This window comes from Grammomys surdaster, unplaced genomic scaffold, assembly GCF_004785775.1.
Source record: "Grammomys surdaster isolate TR1022 unplaced genomic scaffold, NIH_TR_1.0 124938, whole genome shotgun sequence".
Taxonomy (NCBI): domain Eukaryota; kingdom Metazoa; phylum Chordata; class Mammalia; order Rodentia; family Muridae; genus Grammomys; species Grammomys surdaster.
The window spans coordinates 151,684-169,727 of record NW_021619867.1 but is presented as its reverse complement, the minus strand read 5'-3'; the positions used below and the strand labels follow the sequence as shown (position 1 = coordinate 169,727).

The following is an 18,044-nucleotide window of genomic DNA, read 5'->3' as shown; positions in this document are numbered from 1 at the left end:
CACACAGTGATCAGGTTTCATATATATGAGAATTACCCTGGGCTATGGAAATTCCCACATTTATTTCCTGATCCATCCTGTCATTCACCGTTACCTCATTCTTGTTTCTTGTTACCGATTTAGCTGTACATACACACACACACACACACACACACACACACACACACACACCTCTCTACCTTAGTCCTTTTGATTGACTCATTGTTTGCCAACCTTGCCAAACTTCCTTTTTCCACAAAAGCTTAGTCTGAACATAGCACTGGGCCCCATCAGCCAGCTCTGGACAGTGACTATTCAGGCAACCCTAGATGAGGTTAACCACCCCACTAGCCTGGGACACTCCACCTTTACTTGGTTCAGAGCTCTGGGATCATTCAGCACCACTTAAGCCTTCTCTATTTTCAGTTCCCAGCTGACTTGTTCTCTCTGCCACATCCTTTTTTTTTTTTTTTTTTTTTAAATCTCAAAGCTTCCATCTACTCTTGGTGTCGTGTTCATATTTCCGATTTGCCCTGGCTTTCTAGTTCTCTCTATGCCTCGATGCTTCTAACTGATGAATTCTGTATATGTTTCTAATTCCAGCTTCCAGGAATAGAGGCCTAATGTGTCCCGAAGGCATCTTATCTCGAAGCCTTTACTACTGCCATCCTATGCACTGGTAGGCCTTGAGTCCAATCAGTTATGACAATGGGCACAAGGTCAAATCATGCAAACCTTGGTCACCGAGCCTGCCCCTTCAGCAGAGGCTGCAAGTGAGGTGTTTCCCCTTTAAAATGATGTGGGCATGTCCATGATTAGGGTATAAAGTAACTTAGATTAATGGGTCTTTAATAATTTTATTATAGATTTTTCTTGAAAATCTGGTGAAAGGTATAGCTCTTCCTCTAGGGAAAGCAATCTCTTGTGCAGAAAACTTCACACATAACTTTAAGATCTTAAATAATCCTATTCCTATCTACAATGCCCCACCCATATCTGTGTGAAGTCTATTCACGGAGCTCCTCGAGGGTAGACTATATTCACACTTGTGTTTGCATTTGCAGATCCCAGAACAATGCTTGGCGCATAGTAGGTTCTCCGATGGAATCAAAGGAATAAGTTGACATTTTAGTTTATTCATTAAGTCTGAACAGGTTATTCTGGAAAACAAAGAGACTAGGGAATTTGGATTTTTTAAAAATTATTTATTTTGTTATTAATTATGGGGGGCACTCACCTTAACACACATGTGGAGATCGAAGGCCAACATTTAGAAATTGGTTTTCTTTTTTCACTATTTGGGTTCCAGGGACCAAGCTCAGGTTATTGGGCTTGGAGGATGCACCCTTACCCTCTGAGCCGCCTCTCTGTCCCCAGCGGTTCGATTTGGTACAGAAGTATTAGTAAGTCACTTTGTTTCTTTTATTGTGTGATGTTTTGTTCTGAAGTAAGCAGTTAATCAGAATTGCACATCAGAAAAATGTGTTTTTATTGATTAAATGTGTTTTTATTGGAGGGCAAAGGTCCAGTTATGAAATCAATGGAAAAAGTGGAGACGTAAACTAGATCCATGAGAGATGTAGAGGAAGAAGGACAGGTGGGTTCAAAACAGTAAAACTGAAGTTCCAAGGCCTTGACTTAAAAAAAAATCATGGAAGAAAGACGTTTTTTAAAAATAAAACCATGATGCTAGTGTTTTCAAATAAGGAAATGGAGTAATGGTCACATTGTCTGCAGAAATGGAAATGGGACGGGTCTAATTATTTCTTGAATTATTGTTGGAAACACAAATGTGTTTGATTTGGTTTGGATTTTAGTTTCCTTATGACACAAGATCCTACTCTGTAACCCAAGCCGGTCTGGAATTCACTCTGTAGCCCACAGGCTGGCCTCAGCCTTGCAGTAGTCTGCCTGCCTCAGCCTTGGACATGCTGAGATTACAGGCAAGGGCCACCATGTCTGACTTCAAGGGTTCCTAATCAAGTGAGCTGTGAGTCTGAAGTAATGTTGAAATTGGAGATGAGGATTTGGTCTTATGCACCCAGGAGTCAGCAGCAAAAGCTGTGAGCAGAAACCAGGAAGCATTCAAACAATGCCCTATTCACATCTACTCTGCAGTGTTTTGGGGTCCGCTTAAGGGCATCACTCTATGTGATAGACGTTCTACGGGCCTTCACTAACTAGTAAAGGTAGCATGGCTTGTTTATAGATGAGGAAATGGAAGCTCAGGGCCAGGGGGTCTTTCCAAAAGTACTGCACTGATGTTATGGACCTAGGATTAGAATTTGTAAGTGAAGTGCTTCATACAATTCCTAACTTTATTCTGCAATAGTTTTCTTAACTGTCTGTCATTTTAAAACTTGAGAGCAGGGTGAAAATTATCCCTAGACAATAATCACCAATATTCTGTTGGCAATAATCACTGCTGTTAGGTAGGCCAGGTAGTGCACACCTATAATCCAGCTCTTGGGATGCCGGGGTAGGAGGGTCCTAAGTTTGAGGCTAGCCTGTGCTACATAGAGAGTCAAAGTTAGCTTCAGCTACATGGGAATACCATGTGTCAGAAAAATTTAAAAATCACCACTGTTTATTAAATATCTTCAGTGTAGCAGGAGAGTTCCGGCTCCTAGGGACCTTCTTGATGAGCATGACCCACATTCTTTTTAAAGGGACCTTTCTGCTTATCTAACCTGAACTGCAAACGGACACATGCACGGAAAAGAGCTAGGGGCATGGGCCGACTTCCCCCAAAGCCAAAAATGTTGAGATTCCCAGGAAAGAGGGACAGAGAGACCTGTTGAGTCCCAGGGACTACAAACGGAGAGCCCAGCCCGAGTCTAGAGCTCCGACGTGAGGACAGGCCGAGACCTGCGTTGGGGCGGGGGCAGGCGCGGCCTGAGTCAGGCTGAGGGGCGGGACCCGGACCGGGAGCCACTCCTGTCCCAGCCACCACCAGCCTCAGTCGCAGCCGGATCTCGCTCCTCAACTTGGTAAGCATAACTTTTGAACTTCTTAGATTTTTTTTCTTTTTTAATGAAAACAACAAAGGACTACACATGCTCTTGGCTGGGTGTATCTTGGACTAACATGTGGACGTGGCAGAAAATGAATCGGGAAGATGAAACAGTGTGGGAGGCAATTAGAGACGAGTGGAGGGCACGACGAAGCCCTAAAATTACACCCTAATGACAGCCTGGGGGAAGAAACGGGGATCTTTTGTTTTCCCAGGAAAGATATGGTCTAGGGCTGGGTGCGGCTGCCTGACTGGCCGGTGCCGGGGCTGGGTGCGGCCGCTAGAGTCCCCGGGCCGTGCGTCCCTGAACCCAGCCGGCAACGGGGACCTTGGCAGGAAGCTGTCAACTCAGAGAAGGCCGGGAAACCCGCCAGAGAGCTGCAGACTCGGTGAGAATTTGGGGCAGCGTCGCTAGGCGTTCGTGAAGACCAGAGAGGAAGCAGTTCAGAACGTAGCCTTCCTGAATTCTGGGGAGCTGCCGGCAAACAGCCAAGACACACAGAGGGACAGAGAAAGTGGGGTCTGTTGCAGTCATTGAAACCACAGACAGGAATGTGGGAGGAGGCCAGTCCCTCCCAGCCAGCTTTCCTCTCCCCCTTACCCCACTCCCCGCCATCTTTTTTAGCCACTCCCTACATCATCTGCCTGTCTCCTACCTGCTGCTTCTGTCCCCCTCGGTTTTTTTTTAAATGACATTTCTACTAATTCACCTCCCCAAGTCTACCCCTTCCTTTGTCTCTTCAAAGCGGATCAGCAAACTTTGGAGAGAGGCCCAAGTGGGTGTCTGCCCTAGTCCCAAACTACTCATAGATTTTATGTTTTTAAATGGTTGGAAGACAGTCAAAAGAAAATGATCCCATGAAAATGACATGAAAATCTAATGTATAAAGTTTACAGGCATTGCCACACCCTTTTACTTTATGTATCGGCACCCTTGTTGTCTGGCTATGGCAAAAGAATGACACGATCCTTTAGAGCATAAAGAGCTAAAAATATCCACAGCTGTCCCTTTATTACAAACAACAGCAACAAAAAGCGTGCGGACCCCTGCTTTGGCGAGTCAGTCTTTCATCACGCCCTACTTATTCTTTCCTTCCGCTTTTCATTACACAGGGTACCTAAGAGCCCAGCACCAACAGGTTGTAAGGTGGAGGGAGATGGATGAGACCCTGAATGCTCTGAGGAAGAGTTTTGGTGCTGATTGAGAAAGAAATAGTTGGTGTAGTTACCTCCTTTTCACGTCATTCTGTCAAGGGATTCTTCCCTGGAACGCTGGATGTGTAGGGTGTGTTTAAAAAGGATCTCCCTCTGTCCTTTCACAGGGATTTTTTTCCCTTGCTGTGACTGTTCCCATCATGCTAAAGGGCAGTGGTGTGACCAATGCCCTCTCTTTCAGCCACTGCCCCACATGGGCAAAACCTTCCCATCCCAGCACTCTATTCTAAGGGAAAGAGGAAGGAAGCATCTGTAGGTGTGGAAAACAGTCATGAAGATGGGCTCCTCAGCCTGGAACCTTCTCCCCAGGCTAGTGTGCCCTCCACACCAACTCTCCTGCTATCATGTGACACACTAATAATATGGTGGATTATTAGAGATTTCAGTTCTGATAGGAGGATCATGTTGTGTAAGCACTTGTTTCTAGGCTGTGGCATTTGGGTTTTTTGTTTTGTTTTTTGTTTGTTTGTTTGTTTGTTTGTTTTTTGTTTTGCCCTGAATTTACCAACACTTTTCTTTCCTTCAGTAAACGCTCCCTTTCAGGGAGACTAAATCTCCAACATTGTGACTCTTTAGAAAGAATTTCTCTCCAGAAGAAGGTTCAGGTACTCTGGACATTCCTAGGTGCAATGAGACACAGCAGTGCAATTTTGATAATAAGCTGCCTAAAGTTAGGTGTTAGGAAGCGAGACCAGAGGTGGTGAGGCTCCCAACTTTTGTCATCTTTAGCATGTACTATTGCACAGCCCGAAAGCTTCCAACTTCCCTACCCAAGAAGTCTGTCCTAGAGAGCAGTCAAAAACTAAATACTAAGTTCCATTTGTTAACACGCATACAAATCATAGTTAACAACATGCGAGAAAGTTTCAGGGTGTGGTTGGCAGGGTCTCGGAAATCCTGCAGTTGCACTTCTACCCACCAGGGGGAGCACTACAGCTCTGGCTTCTGGCCTCAGATCTCAACTGGAATGACTCAACTCAGTAGAATTTCCTTTAGAAATTCTGCTGTGAGAAAAGCAGAGTCTGGCACAGAACTTGAATAATGCTCTTCCTGGTGCAACCACAGCTTTGGTTTAACTCTGTATTAAGAAATTCCAGCCACCATTCCTTTGGAAATGAATGGCTCTTGGATGAAACACAGGCAGAAGTCTGTAGAAAGGAACCTGGTAGCCGAGAGTCTAGGGGTGTCGATACCCTGCTAGTTGCCGTCTCATACCTTAGTTCTACACAAGTAAAATTAATGCCGTCTAGATGTCTGCTTTACACACACACAGTACATCTATAGTTTTGTAAGGACCCAGGAAGAGGACCCCATCTCAAGTCCCAATTAGCGCGCACCCAAGGAGACACGAGAGACTGACTTGATGCAATGGCAAAAGGCAGTTTACTAACAAGGGCCCTTGGATCGAAACTCATCCCACGCAGGGGAGAGAATTTCGATCAAGACCCCAGGAAGTTTAGAACTTTTATAGGGGGAGGGACAAGGGGGAAGGGAAAAGTGGGAAATTCTGGCACGATTACATATGATTGGATATTTCAAACATCAGCACTTTGCGTAAGCAATCATTTTGACAGGTTGGATGGCCCACTATTTTTGACCATGAAGCCTCAGACCTTCTAGGATAAACACCAGGTGGCCCATTACTCACTTGGGCATGTTTAGACTGGTCAAGATATGTCTTTGGTTGTTTCTACATTTCTGGTCACCACATCCCTAGAGGGGCTTGATATTTTTATTATGGCTACTCTCAGTAAGCTCTTTGCCAAGTTGTTTGTGGTCTCTGCTGAGCTGTTTTAATTTTTACCCTTACAGTTTCACTACATAGCCCAGGTTAACCCAAACTCTTGATCCTCCAAGGGTATATGCACTTCCACATCTTGCTGAATACACTTTTGAACATCTAAAATGTCCTCCCCTCACTCCCAGTGCACGATTACAGATGTGCTGTCCATTTTCTGTAGAGGAATTCATGAGTATAATTTTAATGGCATCTCATTCGTCACAGTAGCCTCTCCATGCTCTTGGGGAATAGATCACTGTAATCTCCCTCCGAAGTTCAGAATATGTGTGTGCAGATTCCTATATTCATATGTACAGGTTGTTCATATATTTTCTCACACTGTCTAAGAATATCAGAAAGTTCTCCCTTGTCTGAGTCATCTAGTTTTTAAGCTCTCGGGGTTCATGTGGAATACCTTACTGCATGCACTGGAGCTATGAAAAAAAGCTCACAGAATGTAATTTTCTATTCACCTCTCTGGTCCCTGATAAATGAACAAGACTTTAAGAAACTGCTTCAACCACAGAGGCACTGTGATCCTCTGGCACACTCTATTCTCTAGCCTTCTTAATTCTCAGAAATATTATATTAGAATAAAGAAAATAAAGCTTGAATTATAGTTCAAAATAAGAAAAGAATGCAGTAGGAGCAAAGAAAAATATAGAAAAATAGTATACAGCGATTAGACCAATATTTACATTACATGTAAGTGGCTCAAAACTAAATACCACATGACTCTATATGCTAGAAAACATTTTTTTTGGGGGGGGGTTTCAAGACAGGGTTTCTCTGTGTAGCTCTGGCTGTCCTGGAACTCACTCTGTAGACCAGGCTAACCTCGAACTCTTGAACTCAGAAATCCGCCTGCCTCTGCCTCCCAAGTGCTGGGATTAAAGGCGTGCGCCACCACCGCCCGGCTCTAGAAAACATGTTAAATATAAACATACATGTATATTTAAATCAAGAAAATAGAATGAAAAGGTATATGTTGTTAACACTCAACCCAAGAAAACTGGGTGAACTCTGCTTATTAGGTAAAGTAATTCTCAAAATATTTTTAACCTGAACCCTGTATTTTTTTATTCTTCAAAGGCAAAAATGCCTACAGAGACTGAGAGATGCATCGAATCCCTGATTGCTGTTTTCCAAAAGTACAGTGGGAAGGATGGAAACAGCTGCTATCTCTCCAAAACTGAGTTCCTCTCCTTCATGAAAACGGAGCTGGCCGCCTTCACGAAGGTACCTGACCCAGCCCTCATATCCTGACTGCTTACTGCACTAAACAGGAGCCTGGAAGAATGACCTTGTATGAAAGATCCTTACTCTGGGCCATGGGATAACGTTCTATATTCTCATTACTAATGCCACCAGTCACATGCTTGTACCAAACATCCTACTCACTTGAAGTACGGCACATGACTTTCTAAATTCATCTAACTGTACATGTAGAGAGTGGCTGCGAGTGTGTATTATAGGATATTTGAACCTGCTTCTAGTTACGGTGTGGCTCAGCCCTTAGCACACACCTTTAATCCTTGAGAAGAGAGAGGAAAGGGAAGCTACTTAAGGGAGAGACAGACAGTACAAGAAGAGAGTACAGTGCAGGAATACAGTAGAGTTCATGGGGAGCAGGACAGTAGAGCCGAGGAAAGTGGAGCAGCACAGAGGGAGGAGGAGGCAGTTTTACTACTATAGTTGTACAGAAACAAGTTGCACGAGAGAACAAGCTAGACACAGGTAAAGATAGAACAAGAGAATGAGAAGGAGCCAGAAAAGATTTCTAGATTTAGTTTGAGGCCAAGCAGAGCAATTCAGAAGCAGAGAGAAAAGCTAAGTTGAATAAGTCAACTGGGAGAGAAGTTTGAACCAGGACAGTTGAGTTGACCAGCCAGGTAGAGCTCAGAAAGAGCTAGAAAGGGTGAGCTTATTGAGAAGTACATCTCAGAGGCTGAAAACATTCTAGGTCTAGATAAGATTGTATGGAGGCTAGAAGCTTCCAGGACTAGGCCTAAGTTAGCAAGCTGAAGCAGTAAGCCTTCAAAATAACAGTTACATCAAGCAAATAAAAGTTACTGTTAGGTGTGTGTGTGTGTATTGGAGATAGTGGAGAATGAAGCTTCTTAGGCAGGACCTGGAGCTTTCTACCTGAAACCACTCACTTCTATGGGAGTTGCATGCAACACTTTTCCATAGTTGAATAACCCTTAATATCACAGAAAGAACATAGGACAAGGAGCAAAGTCTGGGTTTGTGTCCAGGTCTGCTGCTAAACCAGGTCACTATCAATAACCCCTTTCCTGGACTTTATGCTCCATTGAGAATAAAATGTGGCAGCATATTCAGAAGCACAGAAGAAAGTGAAATATAAAGACCCATCATTGTTTTTGCAGAACCAGAAGGACCCGGGTGTCCTTGACCGGATGATGAAGAAGCTGGACCTCAACTGTGATGGGCAGCTAGATTTCCAAGAATTTCTCAACCTTATTGGTGGCTTAGCTGTAGCCTGCCATGAATCCTTCCTCCAGGCTTCCCAGAAGAATATCTAACCCTTTCTATTCCCTTCCAGCCACCAAGTCATCACAACCCCCACCCCCCACCATCCATACCTGTGCTGAGCCCACCACACCAACCACAACTTGCAGCCCATGCCTGCTAGAGGAAATAAAACAATGTCATTTTTTTAAATGTACACTGAGAGTCAGTAGATTTGTGTAAGAGAGTGTGAACAGGAAGTTGGTAGCAGAAGCTGCCTAGCAAACAGTGCAGATGCCACTTGGGTGTGCACAAAGTCATGACCAATGAATAAGGAACCAGAACCAGCTCAGATTTCTCAGGTTGCTGCTCAGAGGCCATTTGTCATCACCATTCACTGATTAAATGTCTATAGGCCCGGTTGAGGATACAGTCAGAAAGCCAAGGTCCTGCCTTTGATTTCTAGTGAGGAAGAGAACTAGAACACAGGATTCTCCCCCATGAAGACAGATGTCCCAGGAAGGAAGGAAGATGTCACTGTGGCTGGATAGTGTGCTGCTGATATATGAAAGACAGAGGAGCAAGCATTTCCAGGATGAAGAGGGCAGTTCAGGAGAGGGAGCTGGGAAGGGGAAGGGCTGTCAGTGTTTCATGTTTGGTATGGACTTCCTCACCTGTGACTGTCCTTAGCTGATATGAAGTCTTCAGTTTCTAAGCCCCCTGACAAAGCAGTATAGAGAAGGCCTGGAAGGTGAGGAGCTAGGAGATAACACATTAGAGAAAAATGAGGAGAGAGAAGCAGGCTGTAGAAGAATATTGTCCTTCTCAAGAAGTTAAGCAGAAAGCAGACCAGACTGTTTATGAGGTTGTTTTGGTGGGTAAAGATCCAAAATGAAAGTCAGTGCTTCAGGCTAACAAGTACCATGTTTTTTAGGTGTATAAGTATAGCTTCCTCTGAAGGACCTTCTTAATTGGCTAGCAGCATATGAATAGGGGAGGGAGTCTGAAACCTGTAAAGGTCTCCATATTCCTTTTGTAGGTCAAGTCCACTCTGTTGTTTTTTTTTTTTAAAAAAAAAACACAAAACAAAACATTAACAACAAAACCCTAACATGACCCCATCATGTCTTCATCAGTGAAGAGGTGGAAAAGTACCAAGCATATTAAGGTAATGCTGGTCTGTTGGCTATTCTACAAGAAATCAGTTGCTCCCTTTAAGTCCTTGGGACTCAAGGAAACTAAATGGAAGATCGTTACTTGCCCAGTGACATCACCTTCTGATAAGAACTAAGACCAGTTGGTATCAACCTGCTTGAAGATTCCAACAATCAACCTTTTGGAGTGCCTGCTACCTACAGAGAGAGTAGTAGAGAGATGCTGGGGGAGGGGTTGTTTTGACGGAGCTGATGAGTTCAGGAATGTGCTGTTTGGAGTGTGCCATTGGGTTAGGTACCAGTGACCACTTACATCTCCTGACCTGGTTCTGACACTTGTGCTTCAAAACTGCCTCCTAGACCTCCTTCATATAAAACAATACACAGGGGCTGGAGAGATGGCTCAGCGGTTAAGAGCACTGACTGCTCTTCCAGAGGTCCTGAGTTCAAATCCCAGCAACCACATGGTGGCTCACAACCATCCGTAATGAGATTGAATGCCCTCTTCTGGTGTATCTGAAGACAACTACAGTGTACTCATAAATAAAATAAATAAATTTAAAAAAATAAACTAAAAATAAAACAATACCCAGAGCTTCTGCTTTGTGTATTCACAAATTAAGCAAATGTTAACTTGAACAGTAGGACCCTGTTCATAGTACCTTACATAAATAGGAGTATTTTTCAGGGGGTTTCTTAACACCCCCTTTTGCTCCCAAATAATTACAGGGGCTTTCTACACTCACTTAGCTCATATAGCTTCCAAATAAAAGACACAGAGACTGGTATTTTTATTAACAAGCTGCTGGTACTCTATGCTGGGCAGATTCTAAGCTATTCTAACCCTCTAAGGCTATTTTAATACCCAGACAAATGTCCCAGTACTGACATCTCAGTCTTGCCTTGCCTTGCTCTGCTCCATGTATGTCCTCTTGACTGCTTGTTAAAATAATGTTTAAATCAGTTTTTCTTTTCCATTCCTGCTGGATGACTCTGGGTCTATTTATTTATTATTAAATGTTTTAACTGTAAGCTTTGGCTCATTCCCTGGCTAGCTCATAACTCACTTAACCCATTTAAACTATTCTGCCTACCACTTGGTTAGTTACCTTCCCTCCATCACAGCCTGCTTGTTTCTTTGCATCTCCACAGTGTCTCCCCAAGTTCATCTACTTGCTGGTTTACATCTGTCTCCCCATGGCTTTCTCCCACTTTTCTTCCTAGTGTCTTCCTTTATTCTCTCACCATTTCCCAGAATCCTCTATCTTTCTACCAGTGTTCCACTTCCTATTTCCTGCCTCAGCTCATTGGCCTTCAGCTTTTTTATTGACAGGTGATGCTTATAAGAGATTCTCTCTATAGCTGCTCTCTCATCATGACCTTATGGTGAATCCTCCTGGTGTGTCCACATGGTCTCTCCACACCTTCTCTTTGTGCCCCTCTCTCTACCTACCCCTCACTGGGATCTGATGTCCTTCCTCTGCTGTCCTCTCCTGTCCAGTTGTAGGCTTATCAGCTCTTTATTAACCAACCAGAGATGATGAAAAACAGTTTGTACATAACATTGGGACTGGAGATGCTTGACCATCACCCATGCAGTAACCAGATGCCTGGGCACGAACTTACTGTCTTACTTCAGTTCATCCTCTCCACTGGCCTCATTTCAGCCAATGACACATAGTGGCCCCACTCAAGGGATTGAAATCCTCTTCAGTCTCTTTTTCTTCATGCCTTGCTTCCCCATCAGATCCCCAACCCATTAAGGTTCTCCCAGATTACTTCTTGATTCCACTCTGGACCCAGATCATCATCACCTCTTGTCTGATAGTGTGGTGCGGTGCTCGCGCCTAGGGATCGCTGCAGGATACCGGGGTCAGCGGCGGCGGCTGGCGTCAGCTCCAGGCCGGGCCAGCAAGGGTGGGCAAGCGGCCTCCGGGGTCGGGGGCGTGGAAGGAACCAGCGGAGCCGGCCCAGGGCCTTCAGCAACCGACGGGGCAGGGCTCGCTCCACAGCGGCCTCTGGTCGCCCAAAAACCGGAGCGGGACCTCCGTCCCAGCCCCCGAAAGCGAGAAAGTGTTATCAGCTCTTTTAGTTCAGCTTGCTCTTCCACTAAGGGGAGAGGAGAGCGTTGTCCTTTGAAGTGCACGACTGGCGACTGGAGAGGAAACGCGAAAACACTCCGACAGCAGGAGACCTTGTACCACACAGCAGTAGTAGTTTAATGTGAGCTCTGGAATTATATATATACAGTTTCGGGGAAAGAACAGGTAGCCCCTATTGGTTTGGCTTGGGTGTTTGAGGATGCCTTATTTGCATGGAGGTGCTATCCTACGTGATAAGAGTCACGGGTCTCTTTGTGGGAAGTGGAAGCTAAGAGGGCCATCAGCGTGGGAATTCTGAAGCAACCTCCCGTCCTGTGACCCTTTCCAGGCCGAGGTTTCCGGGGCTTCGAAGATTTCTACCAAGCTTTCTGGCTTTCTCATAGCCCACTGCCCCACATGATAGGACAATAGCTTCTCAGCTGGTCCATGCACTGCCTTTGCTCTTCCTGCAGCATTTCATCAGGTTGCTGCCCATCTGAAGGCCTTGGGAGGCTTCAGTGCTTTGGGCATGCAGTGCTGTGTACTGTCCACTCCTCTTGGTTTACTACCTCTTCTTGCCTTTCTTGCTTCCTATTTGCTGCTTCCAGCCCACTAAATTTCAACACGTTGAACTTAAAGAGTTCCCTCCAAGTACTGGCTGTTCCTTGCCGTGTCTGTGTTCTGTTATCCAACCTCATCATTAAACCTTATGCCCCAGCCTAAGTGGCCATTTTCTTCCCACAAGCAAACTTATTTCTTCTCTACACCTTCATTACTTTATGGCTGACTCTTCCCTGATACATGTAGCCATCTCTCTACTCCCTCTGTCTAAAAATGTAGACATGTCAAGCTCAGTCACCTGAATTCAATTCCCAAGACCCACATGGTAGAAGGAGAGAATTGACTCCTGCAAGTTGCCCTCTGACCTCCACACCAATTCAGTTGAAATGGGTACACATTCACACAGTTAAAAAATTTCTTTTAAAAGTATATTTGTCACTGATCTCAATCTTTTAAAGTCCTTTGTACTTGCTTGTTGGGCCGTGGAAGGATATCTTGGTTCTTGGCTGGGCATGGGCCTTGAACCCCGACTCCAATGGAGAAAACTTCAAGACAGCAAAACATTGAGTCTGAGGCATAGTTATTACTGATAACTCATATAGTTATATAATGAAAAAGAGCAGGTGGGACAAAAAGAAATATAAAATACACAGTTTGGAGAGAAACGGAGTGCTAAGAAACTGAACATAGCCAAGGCATGTGCTGAAAGAGGCTGTAATTATTAAGGAGAGGCCACTAGTTCTTCTTGGAACATTGGGAAGAGTGTGGCCTCAGGGTAAGACTTCACCCAGCTGAGATTTTCAAAGGGGGTTGCTAAAACATAAAAGCTGGTGCATTTAATGTAGTCAGAGGAAGTGATGGTCCATGCTAAGTTGGCAGCCATACTTGCTCACCCATGTGATGCTGGCTTTGAAGACATGAAAGATATAAGAGTGAAGAGGTCATGAATCTTCTTCCATGGTTTCAGAGAGCCACTGAGGCCAGCAGTGTGTGGCAGGGTTGGAGTCCATGTGAGGCCATTAAAGGCCATTGTGGTGAGGTTGTAAAAGTGAAGCCTTGGTTGAAGTGGAGATTCCAAGATGTCAGAGCTGTAAGACATCCAACAAGGAGAGCTATATGCAGAGAGTAGAATAAGGTCAAGAGAGATTACAGGCAGCAAAGCTGCAGGGTGCAGCAATATAAGCCCTTTGAAACTAAAGTCCCAGACAAAGAGCTACAGGATTTGGTGCTTGCTCTAGTGAGTTTTAGTCTTACTTTGGTCCAGTATTCCCCTACTATGCCTCTTTCCCTCCCTTTCTGAATAGGAAAATATATTATGTGCCATTATATGTTGGAAGTATACAATTTGATTTTTGATTTTACAGGAGGTCACAGTTAAGAAATTACCTTAAACTCAAAAGGGTTATTTAAAAACAAAAACCAAAAAATTAGTTATAATTACTAAATATGGAGACTTGGAAATTTGATTCAAATGCAATTTTCATTATGATAAGGGCATGATCCTATTAGGATCATGGATTAGTGTATGGTAATTTAAATGAAAAGTATACTTCATAGTCCTGTGTTGTATTTGGTTCTCTGTTGGTGGCAATGTTTGAAAGGTTATAGAACTGAAAAAATGCAGTCTTGCTGGAGGAAGTCTTTCACTATCGAGATGTAATGTCTCACTCAGCTTTCTGCTCCTGCTGCCATGCCTCCCAGCTATGATGGACTCTTACTTTCTGGAACCATAAGCCAAAATCAATGCTTCTGTCTATAAGTTGCTTTTATTCGTGGTATTTTATCATAGCAACAAAAAGCAACTGGTATACATACCATCTTTCTTTGTCTACACTGTTAGACACTACAACCAACAATGTACAGTGTTACAATTTTCCATATCCTCACCAACTTCTGTGCTTCTTTTTGTTTTCAAATAATAAACATTACTTCGTTGTGATTTTAGTCTGCCGTTCCCTGGTGTTTAAGATGTGAACATCTTTACATGCTTACTGCTTGTTTGCATGCCTTCTTTGAAAAATGTCTTTTTGAGTCCTTTCTTTTCTTTGGGTTCAAAGGATGAACTTAGGACCTCACATGTGCTATGAAAGAGATTTAACATTGATCTATGACTCCAATATCTATTTTATTCCCTTTTTAAATTAAATTTTTGTTATAATTGAGAAATATACACCCAAAGTCCTTGCCAGCATCAAAAAAAGAGTTTTAAGTGTTAATTTGCATACTAGGATATTAGAGTTTTAAAATACATGATTTGCAAGTAGTTTCCCCAATTTTGTTGGGTTGCCTTTTCACTCCTTCTCCTCTTCTTCCTCCTCTTCCTCTTCTTCTCTTTTGGCCAGAGGGTATGTTTTACTGTGTTCACAATGAAGTTCAAGGCTTAAGTTCATTGGAGATGATGGGGTAGGGAATCTCTAGTCTAGGATTTTAGGATATTTCTTTCCACTTTGCTTGCTGAGTCATATCTGTGGTTGGCAGGATTGTCTCCTATACCTCTTTTCTCTTAAACTTGACCTAATTGAAACTGACAATTTCCCCCATGCTTGTCTGCAATTTTCTTAAAAGGATCTATGAAGTCTTGCTCTGTGCCTAGACCCCTAGTACTCTATTCTTACAACAGCAAGAGAATTTGTTGTTGTTGTTTTGAAATAGTGTAGATTAGGTTGGTCTTGAATGTATGGTCCATCTGCCTCATTCTCCCTAGTGCTGGAATGAGAAGTGTACTACCATACCTAGCCAAATAGTGTTCTTTGATGCACAGAAGTGTTTACTATTGATGGAGTCTAATAGATTTAATATTTTTATTTTATTCTTTTGATGTCATATCCAAGAAACAATCACACCAAGTTCAAGCAAAGATATATAGTCATGGTTAAGATGTAGATGGTGATGGTGGGACTTCTATCTAGAATGAAGTTGGGAAGATAAAGAATGCCCCATTATGTTAGGTAGGTGCTTGAAGGAGAAAAAGGCAGCAGTTGTGCACAGATGTGAACTCTATAAACTTCAATACCTCCTTGCCAATCTACCAAATAGGATATGCCTACCAGACCAAGAGACCAATCTGAAAGGTTTTTAGCATATATATGATCAAAAGCTCAAATAAGCTCAAATCAGTACAGCAACAAAAACCCCAAATGTATAGAATATAAAAACACAAACGTATGAAGAAAAAAGGAACTAAATAAGGATGCTATAAATTAAATCATTAGGCAAATAGATACAGGCTCCTGAACTGAGTGTTCCACCACCAGTTCATGGCTCAGTACCAGTAATAAGGGAAAGACTTTTACCTCCCCACTGAGCCTAGGAAGACCCCTGTGATTTATTATACCTGCCCACCTCACAAAGACCTTATCGTATTGTCTAGTAACTTGGTGAGAGAGATGATGTGCAAACCACACCTGAGTACTAACTATGATAACGAATACTTTGATTCTGACTCTTCTTAATCTTATAAGCCTCTCCCTATAACCACTAAGGGCATTCCTAGATGGTCACAGTCAAGAAGGAATGTTGGGAGGGAGAGGCAAGTCTGCACTAGCTGGGAATGGCTATCTGAATGACCTCAGCGTCCTGGGCACATGGCCAGCTGGGGAAGAAAGAAGCCTGTACCTCCTCCTCAGTTGGGAACGAAACCAAAGATGAGCAATGTCTCTGTTTCAGAGTCACTGCCAATCACCTAGCAGCTTAGCGTCAGTGCTGTCGTGACACATCATCTAGAAGTCACCATAGTTTCTAGTAGGAATGCAGAAAAACAAACAGAAAGGAATGTTGCAAGTCCATGAACAGATGAATGCTCAGCTGAGGAAGAGTCCGAGTGTGAACGGTAGGAGTTTGTAAGGTGGTCAGTGCTAGCTCCGCCTCTCACCCCTTCTCATCAACATGCTGCTCTTGCAGGATATTTGATTACACTGTGAATATCGAGACTTTGTTGTTTACTGGGGAAAAACTGCTTTTAGTTGTGGAGTGGCTCAACCTTAGCACACACCTTTAATCCAAGAGCTTTCCACTTGGATGTTGTAAACAGGATTAAATAAAGTCAACCACAGGTCAAGAGAAAGAGCAAGCAACCAGTTGACAGGAAGCGAACATAGGATTATTAAGAAAAAAAAAACCAGAGAGTAAGTGGACAAGTTCTGAGTCCCCTCTTCCTTCCTTAACTGGAAAACAGAGATGAAATAGACACAATTTATTGATAAGTTTTTATTTTTCAAATTTTTATTATTTTTATCTTTACGTATATTGGTATTTTGCCTACATGTACGTCTGCATATTATATGCATGTATGCCTGCACATTGTGTGCATGTAGCTAGCACCTATGCACACTGGAAGAGGGCATCCAATCCCCTAGAATTGGCATTACAGATGTTCTAGCCATCTATAAGCCATCATGTGGGTTCTGAGAATCAAGCACATTGCTCTGGAAGAGTGTATCTCCCCAGTCCCCTGACCAGTTATTTTTAAATCTCCTGTCTCCTTTTATTTTAATCATAAAGATTCCTACAAAAATTTAAAGGTGCAATCTGGCTCACAGGACTCTATTGCATGTTTCCTGTTGATATTAATGGTGATAACATCATAGCTAATAACTTCCTGATCATTCATAGTGCCACTGAGGAACTCTATACATTTATTTATTTATTTATTTATTTATTTATTTATTTATTCTTGGTTTTTCTGGTTTTTCGAGACAGGGTTTCTCTGTATAGCCTCGGCTGTCCTGGAACTCACTCTGTAGACCAGGCTGGCCTCGAACTCAGAAATCCGCCTGCCTCTGCCTCCCAAGTGCTGGGATTAAAGGCGTGCACCGCCACCACTGCCCGGCAACATTTTCTGTTACTCCTCTTAAAAACCCTAAAAACTCCACCACTAATACCTGCTTTCAAATGGGGAAGCAGAGGCACCAGAATTTAGGACTTTCCCCAGGTCTCGAAGTAAAATAAGGTACAAGGTCAAGTTAATGTGATTCAGGTTAACCTGATCTTAATCAATAATCTCTTTTTTCTTGTCCTCTGTTTTCAGTAATTCCACATTTTCTACTATGTTGCCTTGATTTTGTCTTTTGTCTTTTTCTTTGTTTCCTTTAAGAGCCCTTCCCCTAACCCATCAGACAGCAATGCCTCTGCTCTAAATTCTTTCAGCATGACAGTTTGAGAAACACATCAGAGCTCACTGACACACTGTTTTGGTCCTTTCAGATCTCTTAAGTCTAGGTGAGGCCTGAGATACTGCATTTCTGTCAACTGTGACACAGTTGTGAATGCTCTGCTGCCTGTCTATGAACTCTGTTTGGAGAAACCAGATCTAGTGTTAATCCTGAGGTTCACTGGAGAAAAACCAAGTCTACCATTTTGGGCCAAATTTAAAGTAAGTTATATTAAATATTAAATATTAAATACTGACCAAGAGATGGACTTTGGTCAGGACTGTTTCCAGGAATTTCCCAGCTCAGAATAGACCTGAGCCATGTGTTACTAGGGTATATAAGGACAAACCTACAGGCCATCATACTTTCCCATGAGGCTTTGTTATTTTCCAAGAACTACAACTCCCAGCATTCCAGGAAATTATCTGGTACTTGGGCCGGTGGGGCTTACAAGTTAATTTTGAGCATTACACTAGTAGATAGACAAGTATAATTTTACCAAGCGTATTTTTAAAAATACAGATAATTATCTCTGAAGACCCCTTTTTCCTCTTGATGTTTTGATATCTTAAAAATTTTCCTAAATAAAAGCTTGTTACTCTTCTCAATCTTTTGTGCTCGCCCTCCCTCCCTCCCTCC

The 18,044-nt window shown here is 43.1% G+C and overlaps 1 protein-coding gene and 1 long non-coding RNA gene across 2 annotated transcripts in view; one reads left to right on the top strand and one right to left on the bottom strand.

Annotated features, from left to right (window-relative positions):
* The first annotated feature begins 2,917 nt into the window (after nucleotides 1–2,917).
* S100a11 (S100 calcium binding protein A11) lies at nucleotides 2,918–8,676 on the top strand. Its single transcript, XM_028784920.1, has 3 exons — nucleotides 2,918–2,969; nucleotides 7,080–7,226; nucleotides 8,378–8,676. The coding sequence occupies exons 2-3, from the start codon at nucleotides 7,086–7,088 to the stop codon at nucleotides 8,531–8,533; spliced, it is 297 nt and encodes a 98-aa protein (XP_028640753.1). The 5' UTR covers nucleotides 2,918–2,969; nucleotides 7,080–7,085; the 3' UTR covers nucleotides 8,534–8,676.
* A 4,066-nt stretch (nucleotides 8,677–12,742) lies between these two features.
* LOC114636814 overlaps nucleotides 12,743–18,044 on the bottom strand; it is a 16,050-nt gene continuing 10,748 nt past the window's right edge. Inside the window, exon 4 of the long non-coding RNA XR_003713695.1 lies at nucleotides 12,743–13,343. This is a non-coding gene — a long non-coding RNA (uncharacterized LOC114636814). The remainder of the gene's footprint in view (nucleotides 13,344–18,044) is intronic.